Source organism: Prunus persica, chromosome G8 (genome assembly GCF_000346465.2).
Source record: "Prunus persica cultivar Lovell chromosome G8, Prunus_persica_NCBIv2, whole genome shotgun sequence".
NCBI classification, from domain to species: domain Eukaryota; kingdom Viridiplantae; phylum Streptophyta; class Magnoliopsida; order Rosales; family Rosaceae; genus Prunus; species Prunus persica.
This window is the reverse complement of record NC_034016.1, coordinates 17,653,970-17,672,287: the sequence shown is the minus strand read 5'-3', so window position 1 is coordinate 17,672,287 and position 18,318 is coordinate 17,653,970. Positions and strand designations below refer to the sequence as shown.

The 18,318-nt window shown below is 37.6% G+C and overlaps 3 protein-coding genes across 4 annotated transcripts; all 3 read left to right on the top strand.

Annotated features, from left to right (window-relative positions):
- LOC18767634 (lysine histidine transporter-like 8) lies at positions 387-3,596 on the top strand. Its single transcript, XM_007199720.2, has 5 exons — positions 387-1,028; positions 1,133-1,269; positions 1,587-2,014; positions 2,638-2,769; positions 2,936-3,596. Exons 1-5 carry the CDS (start codon positions 595-597, stop codon positions 3,422-3,424), a joined length of 1,620 nt encoding a protein of 539 aa, XP_007199782.1. The 5' UTR covers positions 387-594; the 3' UTR covers positions 3,425-3,596.
- LOC18768999 (TMV resistance protein N) lies at positions 10,738-15,479 on the top strand. Of its 2 annotated transcripts, none has more exons than XM_020553656.1 (5): positions 10,738-11,779; positions 11,877-13,033; positions 13,136-13,420; positions 13,519-14,711; positions 14,844-15,479. In XM_020553656.1, the coding sequence occupies exons 1-2, from the start codon at positions 11,187-11,189 to the stop codon at positions 12,937-12,939; spliced, it is 1,656 nt and encodes a 551-aa protein (XP_020409245.1). In that variant the 5' UTR covers positions 10,738-11,186; the 3' UTR covers positions 12,940-13,033; positions 13,136-13,420; positions 13,519-14,711; positions 14,844-15,479. The 2 variants fall into 2 exon arrangements, with proteins under 2 accessions (XP_020409245.1, XP_020409246.1); XM_020553657.1 differs by having other exon boundaries at positions 13,509-14,711.
- On the top strand, positions 12,953-15,384 carry LOC109946260 (disease resistance-like protein CSA1). The gene is made up of 7 exons (XM_020553574.1): positions 12,953-13,033; positions 13,136-13,218; positions 13,309-13,420; positions 13,519-13,630; positions 14,131-14,711; positions 14,844-14,871; positions 14,972-15,384. The coding sequence occupies exons 1-7, from the start codon at positions 12,953-12,955 to the stop codon at positions 15,382-15,384; spliced, it is 1,410 nt and encodes a 469-aa protein (XP_020409163.1).

Sequence of the window (18,318 nt, the reverse complement as noted above, 5' to 3'; positions counted from 1 at the left end):
ACATTATTGTTGGTTAGCAAAGTGGATGATAACAACTCAAAGCAAGCAGCCATACCCATATACCATATGGCTTACATTAGCTAGGGACCCAGAGAGATTAATGCCTTGGTTTTCCAAGTCAATTAACCAAACGAATGAAACATGGACTTGGTCCAAAGTCAAGAGAATAACAAAAGGGATAAGGGCAAACTTAATAATATGATAATAAAGTCCAGCAGCTTTAACGTTGATCCAATCTTGAAAACAGCATGTCATGACCCAACAACAGTGAAATATACCTAATTATATAATTGATAAACTATGGCTGCCAACATGTAGTTTGAATAATAAGGTTGCTCCACCATATGAACACTTCTGTCCTATCTGTTTTCCAATGGATGAGCAATGATTAATACCCAAATATAAATTAGTATCAGGTCAAAAAACTTGTACTGAATTCTATGATAAATTAGTGCCAGAATTTATCTAATGAGTCATTGCATAGAGGTCTATAAATAGACTATATAGTACTAATTAATGTGAGTGGTTATACTTCTTGTGAGAAATTAAGGGAGGAGGAGCTAGAAGAGCTAGCTGGTGGTAAGAAATAACAAAATGTCTGAAGTAATTGAAGAGATAGCCCCCGCCCCAATAACACCGCGCCCGGCGGCCACCGTAGAAGATCCTCCGACGTCTATGTCACGGGCCGCGTCTGTGGCTCGGGTGCCACCTCTCCAGATCCCGGCTCCAACCACAGCTGTCAATGGTGATGGTGGTGGTGGTGGCGGCGGCGGCGGTGGTGGTGACCAGATAACACTAAAAACCCCAAAAGCTTTGACCCCAAAATCTCGTACCCCACGGTTCATGACTCCAATAGGGAGCCCTGTTAGGAGGGCTCTCAAACTCACAAGGCTTGACCCTCAAGATGCTTGGCTTCCAATCACTGAGTCTAGAAATGGCAACGCTTACTATGCTGCCTTCCATACTCTTTGTTCTGGTATTGGAATTCAAGCCCTTATTCTTCCTGTTGCCTTCATCACACTTGGGTGGTAAGTCACCATTAATATGTTATTAATTTAAAAATCTTGTTAAGTTATTTTTCAGTATCTTTAATTATATGGTGCTTTTTGTTAATTTGTTTTGATTACTGCAGGACATGGGGGATTATATGCATGACTTTGGCATTCATATGGCAACTTTACACTTTATACTTGCTGGTCCAGCTTCATGAATCTGCTGAAACAGGCCTACGATATTGCAGATACATTCAACTTTGCAATGCAAGTTTTGGTAAGACTTACCATTTTTCATATATTTAAGCTAAAATACCCAAAAGCCCTGTTTGGAAGTGATTATGCAAAAACGCTTTTACTTACCTGGCAGTGTTTTTTCAAAAAAGTTTCCAAACTAGAAATTCTTCTCCAGAAAGTGCTTGTGTAACTTCCAAAAACACTTTTGTCTATTCATGTCAAGCGCATCTCAAAAGGTTTTAAATATTTTCCGAAACACTCCCAAACATGCATTTAACTAAAAAAAATGGATGAAATAGGAGACAATTTGGAAGCAATTTCTACTAAACCAAGCAATCTTTTCTTTAATTTGCTTAGGTGAGAAGCTAGCACAGTTCTTAGCCTTGTTCCCAATCCTGTACCTGTCGGGCGGCACGTGTGTAGCTCTGATCGTCCTTGGAGGGTCAACAGCAAAGATGTTCTTCCAAATTGTGTGTGGACCAACATGCACTGTAAAGTCCCTAACACCAGCAGAGTGGTACTTGGTGTTTACAGTCGTTGCTTCGATTCTTTCTCAGCTGCCCAACTTGAACTCCATTGCTGGAGTGTCTCTTGTTGGTGCCATTTCTGCTATTGGCTATTCCACATTGATCTGGGTTGTGTCTCTGGACAAGGGCAAGCTTCCCAATGTGTCTTATGACCCCGTGAAAGCCGACAAACAATACATCCATTTTTTTGATGTTCTTAATGCCCTTGGAATGATTGCCTTTGCATTCAGAGGCCACAACCTTATACTTGAGATCCAGGTATGTTCATTAATCTCACAATTTCAATTGTATAGTTGTTCAATTAATTAACAACCCTTTCTCTTCCTTAATAACAGAAAATTATTTTAGAATCCCGACTCTCTGTTTTTTTAAATGAGAAACAGGATTTGTCGATGATAATTTGGTCTAGTGGCATATGGTTCCGAGTTGAAATTGAATAAAAGTTATATATAAAAAAATTGAGAGAGTGAAGACAAAATATTGAAGTTCATAGCATCTTATTCCTTTGATTCAATTTATTAGAAAATTAGCATATATTGGCCTTAAGGTCAAACAAGTGGATATTTTTAAATTCTTTTCATCCAAATCTTGTTATTTAGTGTACCCATGTGAACGAATTATTTTAAAGTAAGGTCTTCGTCTGCATGACAGATGAAACTTCAACTTGTGTTGAATATAGTTTTTAAGCAAATCAAATCGGGTGCGCCAAATTATTAAAAAATAAAAATAAAATAGTTGTCTTTACTGATGATCATATATGATATGTTGACTTTAACCAAATGATGTTGAAGCTGCAACTACAATAGAAAGCAACTTCAATACAAAGCTTTCTGACTAATTTTGTATATTTTCCACTAATTGAGGTTTTCCCTTAATTACAGGCCACAATGCCGTCCAGTGAAAAACATCCATCACGCGTGCCTATGTGGAGGGGTGTCCAAATTTCCTACACACTCATAGCAATGTGCATTTTCCCCCTTGCAATTGTAGGCTATTGGGCATATGGTCAAAAGGTATACCATACCCTAAACCAATGTTATATTGTCAGATTATTAATTTGGATTATTTTTGAATATTTGAACGTGGTCCGAATTAGCATTTTGATAATATATAATATATTAGATATTTAATAAAAGAACATTTAATTGTGAAAACATTAATATGTTTTCTCATTCGCAGATACCGGCACAAGGAGGCATGTTTGCGGCCTTGTTCGGCTTCCATGCGAGCGACACGTCCAAATTCATCTTGGGGCTAGCAAGTTTGTTTGTCATAGTCAATGCATTGAGCTCCTTCCAAATCTATGGCATGCCGATGTTCGACGAGATGGAATCACATTACACCAGGAGGTTCAAGAAGCCAGCTCCATGGTGGCTGAGGGCCATTGTGAGATGCATGTTTACTTATGGATGCTACTTCATGGCTGTGGCCATCCCCTTCCTGGGAAGCGTGGCTGGTTTGCTAGGAGGGATTTCATTGCCTGTGACATTGGCCTATCCATGTTTCATGTGGATCAAGATGAAGAAGCCTAAGAAGTACGGCTTAAGTTGGGGGGTTAACTGGGTGCTTGGGGTTGTGGGGATGATTTTAAGTGTTATGTTGATTGCGGCTGGTCTTTATGTTGTGATTGATACTGGTATTAAGGTGAGCTTCTTCAAGCCTCAGTGATTGAAAATCAATGTCAAATAGATGATATATTTGTTGCGTCCAGAATTGTAAACTCTAGCTTTCTGCCCTAGCTATAGCCATATGTAGTTTTGTTTTGGTTTTTTGATGTTTAAAGAAAGTGATTGATATTTGTAGTGAAATGTTTCCACATAGTCAAGGAGAATGCACAACATCTATGTCTCAAAAATCTAATTGCAGCTTCTTAATCCACCCAACAATTTGGTATGTGAAATAATCTGATTGGGCAATCTCCACATTATCCACTTCATTCTCCTCCTGGGCCTACATAAGGCTATAAAAACCGAATAGCGAGGGACAAAGCTCAATAGATGAAAAGGTTATTGACTAGAATACGATTACGTGGTATAACAAATCCGCCTTAGAGCTAAAACCGTATATTTAACCATTAATAGTAATAACATTTCTCAATGGTAGCTGGCGTGGGAAACTAACTATATGCTTGTCACTAGCATTTGCATGGCAGCTCTACACCATATGGCTACTCGTACGACTAGGAATCTGATGACTCTAGGACTCCTTAAAGCAAAGAAAACTTTTAAGAGTTTCTGTTCGCATGATTTTATCTCTACACGAATATCATAAATTGAAAGGCACAACATTTGCTAGGTTATAGTATTTTACATATTAAAAGGAGTATAATTTTCATAATAGGCTTTGTTATTTCATTATAAAGATCAAATTGTAAGTGTGTAAATTAAAAAGCCCACTAAGCTAATTGACAAATAATGGGTGTGATCCATTTACTGGTACAGAGTCTTATTGTGGCCCAATTTCCCAACTTAAACTCCATAGCTAGGAGGATCTCCTTGATTGGTAACATCAAAGCAATTGTGTATTATATTATAAGTTTTAAGGAGTGAAGCAATGTTGTTTCGGCTTTAATTTCTCAAGGAGATTATGTGTCATATGCTTGCTAGATTATGTATCAAGTTCTCAAGGGCTCAACTTAAAGTTTTATAAGTGGCATCTAGATTTTTGGTAGGATCATGGTTGACAATTACTACAACAACATGATGATCTTGTTGCTTTAGGTGGAAGGTAAGATTAATTTATAATTTTTTCGACTTTCGTTTGTATAAACAAAAAATAATTCAATGATTTGAGAGGAACAGATGCAAGGGAAACATGTTTTCAGAGGAGCAAATGCGAGGGAGCAATAAGAGCTTAAGTGCAACGTGAGTGCGAGAGAAGTGAGAGAGTTCACAAGTGCATCAAAATATTGAGCAAAGGGTGTGAGAGAAACAGGTTGTGATGAGGGTAGTGTTCTAAAGGGGTTTAATTGGTAAATCAAACTTGTAATCTATCTTCATTAGTGAAATTTCTCAGGGTAATCACCAAAGAGGATGACAATTTTGTAAATAATGGAAGTGACAGAATTACTTTAATATGACATGGTCGTTACATTTAATCCATACGTCTAGTTTTTTATTTTTTATTTTTATAAATTTAATTTTTTATCCAAGTGATATTTTAATAAAATCTAATCTAAATACTTGGAGAGGGATTTGAATTCTAGTAATGAGTGATGAGTGAGGAACTCATCAGTTTTAGCCAATTAAACTAAACCCATGTCTGTCAATGCCTCCAATTTTTAAACTTTCCCGTTATCTGTATACGTTGATGATTTTGCAACTTTGTGTGCATATATAGTCAAGTCTGAACTAGTACAATTGTGTTGCCTATGGGGTCAAAAGAAGATGGTCATTGCTCACATCTCATTTTTTAAATAAAAAAATAGGATGCATTTTTATTTTATTATCCTCAGTTGTCTTAGAGAATAGGCAGTGTATTTTTTATTTTGTTCGGAATCGAGTTTTATTAAATGGAAGGTTAAAGTAAAATTACAGTAAAATGAACTCAAATAATTAAGTTCACACAAAATGCAATACAAACAAACATAGAACTCACTACATATAAAACTAACAAAATGCGCAAAAAGCACACATAACGGCATTAAGAGCCCACATAATGGCAAAAAGCCCACAAAACACAACACAACATTAGAAAACCCTAACACTAATAATAAGTATGTGCCGCACAATTCAATAACCACAAGCTGCGCCACCAAAGCAAGCCGACAACTGTTGAACCCAAAAAAAAAAAAAAAAAAAATGGTGGGTTTAGATAAGCCCCACAACTTTGGGTGGGTGATTCCCACAACCACATGATACTTGCTTTCAAAACAAATTGGAAACAACGTGTGTATCAGATTGCCCCTGTTATTATCCCTAGAAAACAAGAAGGGATAAATAAAGGAAGAGGATAATCAGATTAGGGGGGAGTCCAATTTGAATGGGACTTCTTCCATCTCAAAACTCTCTCACAAGCACTCTATAAAAAGGAGGAGAGAAAAGAAAAAGCGGGGAGAGGCTGCCGGGAGGCTGCAGAAAGAAAAAGAGCACAGCGGCAGACTGTGAAGAGATACCAAAAAAAGCCAACAAGGCTTGGGGAACATGGCGGATGCATAGCCGTGCTGAAGAAATATGACAGAGGCAATCAAGGCTCCTCTCTTGAGGTCCTCCGTTTTTGAGTGGCAACCCTTTAATCAATCAAATAAATGGCAACCTTTGGCAACCCTTGAATCAAAATTTCTTGGATGTTCAAATATGGGTTTTCACCCTCAAAACAAGTTTGGGTTTTGCACCCCAGAAACAAAGCTTGGGTATTTCACCCTGAAAACAAATAAGGGTTTTCACCCTCAAAACAAATATGGGTTTTCACCCTTGAAATAAAGCCTGGGCGTTTCACCCTCAATCAAGGCTTTGGGTTTTTACATCCCAAAAGAATCTTGGATACAAAATCCATCATGGGTGTGTAACCCTCAATCAAATTCCCTGAATCGTATATCCATTTTTGGGCATAAAACTCATTCAGTGAGTTCTCAAGAGCACAAATCCAATTTGGATACAAAACCCACAAACAAAATCACTGAGGGTTTAATCTCACAGCAAATAAAAAAAATAAACTGTGCTTGAAAAGGAAGACAACCATGTTGGCTGTGGCTCGGCCTGATGCTGCAGATAGCAGCAGCAAATAACAAAGAAGAAGGAAGACTCCTGTCGAAAGAGAAAAGGGGAGAAAGCTTCGGGGGTATTGTTGGCCACAACAAACAAAACTTAAAACTAGTTGGGCTTTGGGTGTGTGAAAGAAATTTTAAAAAAAGAGTAGCCACGTTTTTGTTGGCAGTTCCATATGGCAGCTTTGAAAAAACAAAGGAAGTTTGGTGTCGTTGGCAGAGACCAACATGGAAAGGTCAAAAATAGCACCATTACTCAATTCTCTCCTCCCTCCACAGAAGCCCAATACATTTAATGGGTGGCCAAACAATTACCCATTAAATTTATAAAAGTCTAAATTTCCTATTATTGGTTCATGGATCAATTTTTAAAAATTTTTTATAGCCATATTTGGACTCAAGTGTAAAATTTAATCTTAAAAAATTAGTGAGTTAATTAAAATTGCTCATTATTTAGAAAATAGTACAAAACCATTCAGTTTTCTCCATGGTCATCTACCCATGTAACTTTCATTGAGATGATTAAATTCAAGTCTCTCAAACAGAAATTCTCAATTAATGGGCCACACTCACCCATTAATTTTCAACTTTTCTCATGGGTCATCTACCCATGAAAATTCCAATGAGATTAAATTCAAATATCTCAAACACAAATTCTCAATTAGTGGGCCACACTTACCCATTAATTTTCAATTTTTCCCATAGGTCATCTACCTATGAAAATCCCCAAATTATCTCAAAGACACAAATTCTAAATTATTGGGCCACACTTACCTATTAATTTCTAATTTTTCTCATAGGTCATCTACCTATGAAAATCTTCAAATTGTCTCAAAGACACCAATTCTAAAATTATTGGGCCACACTCACCCATTAATTTTCAAATATTGGAACTACGTCGGTTTGATCCCTTCAAGGGTACGTAGGCAGTCTAGCATCCCACTAGACGCCACCGCAACCAAATTTGAATCCTTGGTTTATTCTAACCAAATTCGCCATAATACTTTTCCAAGTGCAAATGTCAATTTTAGAAAATTAGTGGCTTAATTGAAATTTCTCACTATTTTTCTTGGACATTGACAATAGAAAAAATGGTACAAAACCATCCAACTTTTTCCATGGGTCATCTACCTATGCAAATTTCAATAAGATGAAATTCAAATCTCTCAAATACAAATTCTCAATCAGTGGGCCACACTTACCCATTAATTTCCAAATCATTTTGGAACTATGTCAGTTTGATCCCGTCAAGGGTACGTAATCAGTCTAACATTCCAATAGACGCAACTGCAACCAAATTTAAATCCTTGGTTTATCCTAACCAATTTTGCAAAGTATACTTTCCCAAATGCAAATGTCAATGGTAGAAAATTAGTGGGTTCAACAAAATTGCTCATTATTTTTCTCGGACATTGACAATAAGAGAAATAGTGCAACATCATCCAACTTTTCCATGGGTCATCTATCCATGCAAATTTCAATGAGATGAAATTCAAATCTCTCAAATACAAATTCTCAATTAGTGGGCCACACTTACCCATTAATTTCCAATCTACCCATGAAAATTCCAATGGGATTAAATTCAAATCTCTTAAACACAAATTCTTAATTAGTGTGCACATTTACCCATTAATTTCCAATTTTTCCCATAGGTCATCTACCTATGAAAATCTCCAAATTATCCCAAAGACACAAATTCTCAATTAGTGGGTCACACTTACTCATTAATTCCCAAATCAATTTGGAACTACGTCGGTTTGATCCCGTCAAGGATACGTAGGCAGTCTAGCATCCCACTAGACGCAACCGCAACCAAATTTGAATCCTTGGTTTATTCTAACCAAATTCGCCAGAATACTTTTCCAAATGCAAATGTCAATTTTAGAAAATTGGTGGCTTAATTGAAATTTCTCACTATTTTTCTTGGGTATTGACAATAGGAAAAATGGTACAAAACCATCCAACTTTTTCCATGGGTCATCTACTCATGCAAATTTCAATGAGATGAAATTCAAATCTCTCAAATACAAATTCTCAATTAGTGAGCCACACTTACCCATTAATTTCCAAATCATTTTGGAACTACGCTGGTTTGATCCCATCAAAGGTACGTAGGTAGTCTAGCATCTCAATAGACGCAACCGCAACCAAATTCCCATCAATTAAACCTTTACACAAATCAATTCCAAACTACGTTGGTTTGGTCCCTTTGAAAGGGTACGTAGGCAATTTAGAGATTCAATCTAGATGCAACCATCTCAAACACATTTCCATATCGAATCTCTGGTTTATTAAGCTAAATTCACTCAAACACTCCTCAATCAAACTCATTCAAATTCCTCCCTTTGCAATGAGTTATCTATTCATTGCGAATCTTTGAACTACGAGTGGCTTGATTCTCCCGAGGGATACGTAGGCATCATGAGGGTGGACTTGGGAACAGCCGCAAAACCAAACACACACGTTATGTTTCTTTATGATGGAATCAAAAGGTTTTCCTTTGTAGCAAGGGATTGTATTAAGAGATTTGCGTCTCGAATGGGTTGAACCTAAAATAATAAAACCCCATTAATTAATTAATGGTGATAAAATTATATTGAGAGATTCACATTTTCCTTCAATAACAACCACCAAAGAGGAACCAATAACCAACCGAAAATGGTGATGAACATACACCCAAGCTACACCAATAGCCCAATGTATTTAGCTAATACACAATGCATCGGCCTTTCAAACAAATAATAAAATAAGAAAATTCAAAGAATTCAGAAGCAAAAGTTTGTGCTGCCACTCCCATTATCCCATATGCCCTTTTCTTTCTTTCGGTATGTGAATGACTCTCTTTTTCCATCTCTGATTATTCCCTGGGTCTTGTCAGTGCTTTTCTTAGTCAAGATCAAGAAAGAGTTGGATGGCTTGAAAGTTTGAATGCTTGGACAATTCCTCTCTGCTTCTACTTTTTCCTTTTTTCTTTTTCGTAATTTCCATTGTTTTTCCATTCTGCTTTTAGTACAATTGCTAAAATATAATATAGCTATGAGCTCTACCACTGTTTTAATTGATCCTCAGGTGCAAAGTTTTCTAAATTTCTTTCTTAATATTTGCTGATAAGGCGATTAATATCTCGGCAGCTTCTTTCTTGATCTGGAGGATACTGTCTCTAACTTTTTAGCGCGTTTTCTCTCATGAACATACTCTATTTGTTTAACTCATTAAAAAGGAAACTCAATAAAAGACCAATGATTATTTTTAAAAATTAGTTTAATGAGTTAACCTAGTTACATAGGTTAACCTAGCAGCATACACCTAAACCTGGCGGCATATAGGAAATCATGCTCTACTTGAAAAAAATCAAAAAAACAAGCAGTTTATTAAATATCTACGGAGGAAGAACAAGAAGGTAAAATCCACAAAACTATTGCTTATATTTTCTATTGAAAAAGATATGGTTGAAAAAGTGGATTATGTAAAGTTAATTGATACTTTGGCATCGAAAAATGCAAGATGAGTAATATTTAAGTGATGTTTTGATGCATTTTATAAAGTTGTTATGTGAATTACATTTTTTTTGTTTATTTTTATGTTACAATTGTGACTTTGAGTTCATATGCATTTTATAAAGTTTTTATGTTACAAGTATAAAAACCGAACTAATAGAGAAATCAAAGCTTTCGATAATCATTTCCTCCAAAAACTACGCTTCTTCCACTTGGTGTTTGGATGAACTTGTGCATATTCTAGAATGCAAGGGAAGAGGTGGTGGCGATGGCGGTGAAGGTGGAGGTGGTAGTGGTGGTGATGAAGGTGGAGGTGGTGATGGTGATGGTGGAGGAGGTATTTAATTTATATTTTTTCAATTTCTCTTTAAAATTTGTCTAAAAATATAATTTAAAGAACCCATTATAGATGCTCTTAAAAATCTAAACTAGATACCTCTATATTTTAATTTCATTGAAATCATTAAAATTCGTCAAAAGTTTGAACTGAATGCCCCCTAAACTTTGGGTGATTGATAGGACAAAATTTAAAATAAAAAAGAAGCTCTAGTGGTTGTAATATGGACCCAACAAGAAAATAGAAAAGTAGAAGTTTGTACGTAAAACGCGTAAATTGAGGGGCCTATTATATAACGTGTTGTCGCTCCCACTAGAATTGAACTCAACAAAAATCAACAGAACTTTGTACGTAAAGCATTTAAAGAGGGGGTCATTGTGCTGCCGCTGCCATGTGCCCTTTTCTTTCTTCAGTGTGAATGCTTGAATTTTTGTCTACCGACACTGAATGCTTGAATTTTTGTACAATTGCCAAACTAATTAAAATATGATCTAGCGAAGTGGCGTTCTTGAATCTTCATCATCCTCAATTATCCTCATCACAGTGACACGCAATGATGTTAGATGTTTGAGGTTTGACAACTTTTACATGACGGCACGATTCGAAACTGACACGAATATGTAAATTCAAAAAAAGAGTATTCTGAAAAATTTATAAACATGGAGGAATTCCTACAGTGTATGAATGCCTAATTCACTTGTCTTTTTCCTGGATCGTTTTGTAGCAATTGTTTTATAAAGCAACTGCTTTCTATTCTCTTTCTTTCTGAACTGCTTAATTAAACCCTCAGGTCCATCATCTACAATATCAGATTATCTTTCTTCTTCCAGTTTTCATCTCAAGTATCAGATTGCTTTAATTTTAGCTCCTGGTGCATTCAGAGAAACAGATATGGACTCCATTGACTTCTTTCAAGTTTTCATCATAATCATCATACTCATCATGACTCTCTTCTACATCTACTTCAGATCATTAACATCTTCTTCTTCTTCTTCTTCCATTTCTTCTGTTGCTGCTGTTGATACTGATATCCCCCCTCTTCAAGAAAAGTACGATGTGTTTCTTAGTTTCAGAGGTGAAGACACACGCGATACTTTTACCAGCCATCTTCACAAGGATTTACTTCGGAAGAACATTGACACCTACATAGATCGCAGGCTCGAGAGAGGAGATGAAATTGCTCCTGCCCTTCTAAAAGCAATCGAGAGATCGAAAATTGCACTAGTCATTTTCTCAAAAGACTATGCTTCTTCCACATGGTGTTTGAAAGAACTTGTGCATATACTTGGATGCAAGAAAAGCCATGGACAGATTGTTATACCCATTTTTTATCGCATAGATCCATCACATGTACGAAAACAGCAGGGAACTTGTGCACTTGAAGATCGTCCACTTAAGCGCAGTAGGGATGAGGTGGCCAACCGGAGGGCTGCTTTGGAGGAAGCAGCCAATATGTCTGGGTTTCATTATTCCAGCAAAACAGGGTAACTAACTCTCTAATTTGTATCAATTTCTACTTTTTATTATTTCATTCATACTGTACTCATACTATTGTTTGTCTTTCGTAACGATATTTGCCAGGAGGACAGAGGCCGATTTTGTTGAGGAAGTTGTCCAAGATGTTTTGACCAAATTGAATCGGGAATCGTCAAGTGATTTGAGGGGCCTGTTTGGAATTCAAAGGAAAATTGAGAAAATTGAGTCGTTATTATGCTTGGATTCACCAGGTGTTTGCTGTGTAGGTATTTGGGGCATGGGTGGTATTGGCAAGACTACCCTTGCTGATGCTGTATTTCACAGGCAGTGGCAGTCCTCAAAATTTGAAGCTGCTTGTTTTCTCGCAAATGTCAGGGAGAAATCCGAAAAAACGGATGGACTAAATGAGTTGCGAAATACACTTGTTCGTGAATTATTGAAGGATAAAGATGTAAATATCAACACTCCGTCTATTCCACCTCATATTCAAGATAGGCTCAGGCGTACAAAGGCGTTCATTGTTCTTGATGATGTGAATGCTCGAGAACACCTAGAAGTTCTTGTTGGTGATGATGATCGGTTTTGCCAAGGAAGTCGAATCATGGTAACTGCTAGAGATAAAGGCCTGCTTGAGCAAAAAATTGACCATGAAAAGATATACAATGTTGAGGGATTAGGTTCTGATGAAGCTCTTGAGCTCTTTCACTCGCATGCTTTTGGAAATAAGTCCCCAACAACAGATTACACTGAGTTTTCAAGAGAGGTGGTGGATTATATTAAGGGCATTCCATTAGCTCTTAAAGTTATGGGGTCCTCATTCCGTCGTTGCAAGAGCAAAAAAGAGTGGGAAGTTCAATGGAAAAAAGTGAAACGAGTTCCAATCGGAGAAATCCAGAAAGTGTTGAGAGTAAGTTACGATGGATTAGATGACAATGAGAAGGAGATATTTCTTGATATAGCATGTTTTTGTAAAGGCTATTTGAGGAAAAGTGTAGAAAAAATGTTAGATAGTTGTTATTTCTTTTTGGAAGCAGGAATCAATGATCTTATTGATAGGTCTCTCATATCAATTTCACAAGATATGAGGTTAAAAAAATTGAGAGAGGCATCCTCAGGAGGACGGATAGTAGACATGCAGTCAGTACGTAGAACGGATAGAGATGCATGATTTGGTGCAGGAAATGGGTAGAGCAATTGCTCGAAAACAAGGCAGTAGGTTGTTCAATGCAAATGACGTCTATCAAGCGTTGACAAATAACCAGGTACGTAGTAATATTCACATTTACAATAAACAAGTCAGATTATTCCTACAAATGTAATTTTGTATATTATATTAACATTTATATTTTGCTCTTGATTGTCAGAAAGAGGGAGATGTTCAAGCCATATACCTCGACTTGTTTGAGATTGAAAAGCTACACTTGGAGCATGTAAACTTCAAAAAGATGTATCAACTGAGATCGCTACATGCATGTGTCTCTAATTATCGTCCATTAACTTTTTCTCTTGATCTTCCCAATTCTCTTAAATATCTTAGCTGGAAAGCATATCATTTGAAATATTTACCATCAAAATTTTCTGCTCAAAATCTTGTTGGCCTTGATTTGTCGTACAGCCAAGTTGTGGGGCAATTTTGGAATGAAGACCAGGTATACTATATATGCTTATTTTAGTTCTTGTATAACATTTGGCCTAGAAAGTAATAAGCTGCAAGCTAAGTTATTAATTCTTGTTTAGTTTGTTACAGAGTCCTTGGAACTTAAAATGGATCAATCTTAGTGGATGCAAACATATAACTGAAGTCCCAAATCTCTCTCGGAGTCTAAAAATTGAGTGTATAATTCTGCATAACTGTGCAAGTTTGGTTGAAATTCCTTCGTATTTTCAACATCTTGGCAAGCTTACTAATCTTTGCCTTGGGCATTGCACAAATCTCAAAAATCTTCCCGAGATGCCATGCAATCTTGAAATCTTATATTTGTCCTTGACAGCAATAGAGGAATTGCCTAAATCAGTTTGGTCTCATGAAAAAATATCTCACTTAGATATTGCATTTTGTAAACACCTTAAGAGTCTTCCAAGCAATACTTGCAAGCTAAAAGTCTCGAGTTCTTTTAGTCTAGTAGGCTGCGAATCTCTTTGCGAGTTTTGGGAGCTTCCCAGGGATACAACAGTGCTAGAGTTTAGTAGTACAAGAATAAAAGAATTGAGGAATGAATCAATAGAGTCTGTTGTTGGTCTCACCGCAATTAAACTGACCAATTGCAAAAGCCTTGTGAGTCTCCCAATGAACATTTGGAAGTTGAAATATCTGGAGAGCCTTAATCTTAGTGGTTGCTCTAACTTTCAACACTTCCAGAAATCTCAGAGGCTATGGAACATCTGGAGTTTCTAAATTTATCAGGTACAATGGTTAAAGAGGTACCCAAATCAATTGGAAATCTAGTTGCGCTTCGAAAATTACACATGGTTGAGTGCAGTATACAAGAAATCCCTGATGACCTTTTTTGCTTAACCTCATTACAAGAGTTAAATCTAAGTTTGACCGAAATTAAGAGCATACGTGCAAGCGTCAAACAAGCTGCTCAACTATCTCGCTTGTGCCTCAACGGTTGTGAGAGCCTTGAATCTTTACCAGAGCTCCCCCCATTATTGCAATGTCTTGAAGCAAAAGATTGCGTGTCACTGAAGACAGTGTCAAGTTCAAGCACTGCACTCGCACAAGGTTGGGAAAAATATATATTTTCTCGAGGGCTTCATGAGAAACATATATTTTCTGATTGCAGAAAGTTGGATGAGAATGCACGGAGCAACATATTCGGTGATGCACAACTCAGAATTATGCGAATGGCAACTGCATCGTCAGAGTTTAAAGAAGGCAAAATTGAACAACCATCATATGATTCAGATTCATATGGAAGCTATGATGATTTTGTTGAGGTATCTCTCTCTCTCTCTCTCTCTCTCTCTCTCTCTCTCTCTCTCTCTCTCTCTCTCTCTCTCATCTGTTGAAGAAGTTACTCTTTGTTTTTCACGAGTTTAATAACTATGATGTCCATATCCCTGGTACAGGAACTTTTACGCCAAAGATCTTTCGTTGGCAATATATGTTGTGGGAATGAAATTCCGAATTGGTTCAGCCATAAAAGTGAGGGATGCTCAATAAAGATTTGAGCTTCCTCCTAATTGGTTTAGCACAGATTTCTTGGGTTTCGCTGTATCTCTGGTTGTTGCATACAAGAGAGGCTATGCTCTATCTTTTGTTAGGTGGTTCAGGGTTGGATGCAAGTACAACTTCAAAACAAGTAATGGTAAAAGCCGTGAAGTAAACCATCCTTGGTGTAATCTACTCACGAATACTGGATACAGAGATTCACCTGAGGTCTTTCTGTGGTGTTATAATAATGTCTTTGAAGAAGTTGTAGAGGGAGCTCATAGCCCCACTGCATTTTACAAATTTGTTACTGAGGTCAATGTTGACTTCACCGTACAGAGTTATGATGGCTATGAGGAGGAGGAGGAGTTGGAGGTGAAAAAGTGTGGGATATGTTTGTTGTATGGCAAAGGTGCCGAGATGATAAAGCAGCGGGCTTTGTATGCCCAAGATTTCTAAATTCAAAATTTCATTTTATTTGAGCTTTGCAAGACTTGTGGCTGAGGATGCCCAAGATGATAAAAATGTCTTTGCATGACTTGTGTTCTGGCTAAGGATGCTTTTGAGTTTGTTAGGATTAGATATGTCTTTCTTGTTTTAACCCTTCGCCCTCTCCATCGCAAAGCTTTTTGGCTGAGGATGCTTTTGACTCTAGTTTGTCACGCCCCATGTAAGCCAAGTAATTTTCTTCATTGAATTCAAGTATTAAATTGTTAGAGTCCCGATCTCTTAGACCACAGGAGTCCAAGAGATTTACATCCAATAGTGAGTGACTACAAATCTCTTGGACCCCAGTAGTCCAAGAGATCAGGACTATAAATTGTTAATAGTCAAACAGCACTCCCGATCTCTTGGACTATAGGGGTCCAAGAGATTTGTGGTCACTCACCGTTGGATGTAAATTTAACGGTTCACTCACTCTTGCACTCATTTTAAGAAACTTTTTTGAACCATTGGATTAACATCCAACGGGGGGTGACTACAATTTCTTAGACCCATGTGGTCCAAGAGATCGGTACTGTAGTCAACAGTATTCAATTTTGCATCACTTGGATTTCTGCTTCAAGTTGGAATGGCTTCATGCTTATGATCATAAGCAGAGGGCTGTGAATCCTCTCTTCACAATCAGTGTTTGGAACCCACCGGACCCATAAACAAGGTACCTGTGAATCCTCCCTAATTGAAGCAATTCCCCTAATGAGCACAGCCCAATAAGAACCATACTGGTCTCCCTCCTGTGTACCAAAAGAATTTGAAAAAGCAATTACAAATAAATTTGTTTGTTTTTTCTTTTAATACAAACACAGTTCTTGATTCCCATTTGATATTTTATTATCATGCGGATATTCAATTGTATGGGCTTTTTTGTTCCTACAACTACTTATGAGTCTGGGCTGCCGTAAAGAGCCAAATGGATAGAATTGCCCCTTGAGTATGAGTTCAAGGATCAGACCCCAAGAGTATTTCGAAATAGTAGTTGAGCCTTAGGAAATACCTTGGTCTTCTTCACCAATGAAACCAACAGTCGCTGACAGATAAATTCTTGGCTTGACATGAGAAGCTTATGGCATAGGAGCTGAGCATTCGTGAGTTTAGCTGAGAGAGAGAATTCTTGGGTTTCTTATAAGGAATAGAGGCTTGAAGTAATGATTTCGTGAGGATTTGCTGAGGGGAGAGAGAGAGAGAGAGAGAGAGAGAGAGAGAGAGAGAGAGAGAGAGAGAGAGAGAGAGAGAGAGAGAGAGAGAGAGAGAGATAGATAGATAGATAGATAGATAGATAGATATATTAATTATAGTGGATGAACAGGTGCTTTGGGTAATTTTTCAGCAGCTTGACGAAAGCTTCGTCAAGCTCTGGAATCGCTTGCTAGGGAAGAAAATGGGAAGCAATGGAAGAACAAGGCTTGAAATCGAAAGGTTCCAGAGATGTGAGGTGATGCTTGCTCTCTCTCTGGATATGGTTGCTTGCCTTCAATCAGAAAGAGAGGAAGAAGATAGAAGCATAGGTGGCTTTAGCAGATTTCCAGCAGTTTGACGAAAGCTTTGTCAAGCTCCTGGGCAATTTGACGAAGGAGAAAATAGGAAGCAATGGAAGAACAAGCTTGAAATCAAAGGGTTCCATAGATGAGAGATGATGTTTGCTCTCTCTGGATGTGGGTTTTGAGAGGGAGAAAGGAGGAAGATGGAAGAACAAATAATGAAACTGAAGGGTTCCGAAGGGGATGCTTGCCTTCGATGAATTCTCAGCTTGACGAAAGTGCTTCCTTTTATAGACGCTGAAAACCTTAATTTTTTCAAGCCACCCTTTCCCATTTTCCTTCACTTTCTTCCATTCCATCTTATTTGGTGAAACTTCCCTTGCCTGAGCATGTAGGCATGAAGCTCTTTGGAGTTCCAAGGTCCTCGGGCAACTGGACTTCCCCATGTGGGTGAAGAGCCACCCACTTTTGTTTCTTGTTTTCTCACCAAAGCTTTAAGAGGAAAGAATGGGTAAGGGTGCTTGGTCAAAAAGGTGATCAGCACATCGGTTTGCTTGATTTTCGTGGTTTGGCTGCAATCTGGTTTTAACAGAGATGCACGATGTTGAATATTTTATAAGGTGTTGGCTGGGCTATTTTGTTTCCAGTTGCTTGTGAGTTTGCTTCAAGCAGCCAAAGGTTTTGGCTGATGTGGGCCTTTTCCAAAGGTGATGGGTTATTGAGTTTTCTCTCATACTTACCCATATGTTTGGGCTTAAGGAATGGGCTTGAGTTTTGATGCTTCCAAATAGCTCAAAACTTCCACTCCTTGGACCATCAATGGGCCTCGTGAATATTCGTAACCATCCATACCACAACCAGCTCAGCAAGCCCCAGGCATTCGCGTGGCTTGGGCCCACTTAAGCTTATAGCGTGGTGTGTTGCCTATTTGATTAGCGTGACATGTGTGCAAACGCATATGATGAACTTTCGCGTGCCCAAATTGGATTTCTTTTCAGTAAGGTATCGCATTGGGCCGGGAATATATATGGGTCTAGTCTTGAATTTTTTGTGCCTCAACATCAATATAGATTTTTTTTTCCTTTCTTTTTTCTTTCTCTAAGTCCCTTTCTTTTCGATAACACTTAATCAGTAATGAACATCATCATCATATTAAATAAAGTAAAATGAATGTAATTTAATCTACATAATACTTAAATCTAAATAATTAAATTCATGATCCGGGAAATTAGCGGGTTTAACCGTACGAAGTTCGCCAAAATACCTATATAACCCATTCATTAAACGGGTCGTGTCCAGAAAACTGGAAATTTCTGCCCGCATGCTCAGAAATTTTATCTCCACACTCTCGTATCATAATTTGAAAAGTACAACATTTGCTAGCTCAAGTATTTTAGAACATCTTTAAGAGGAG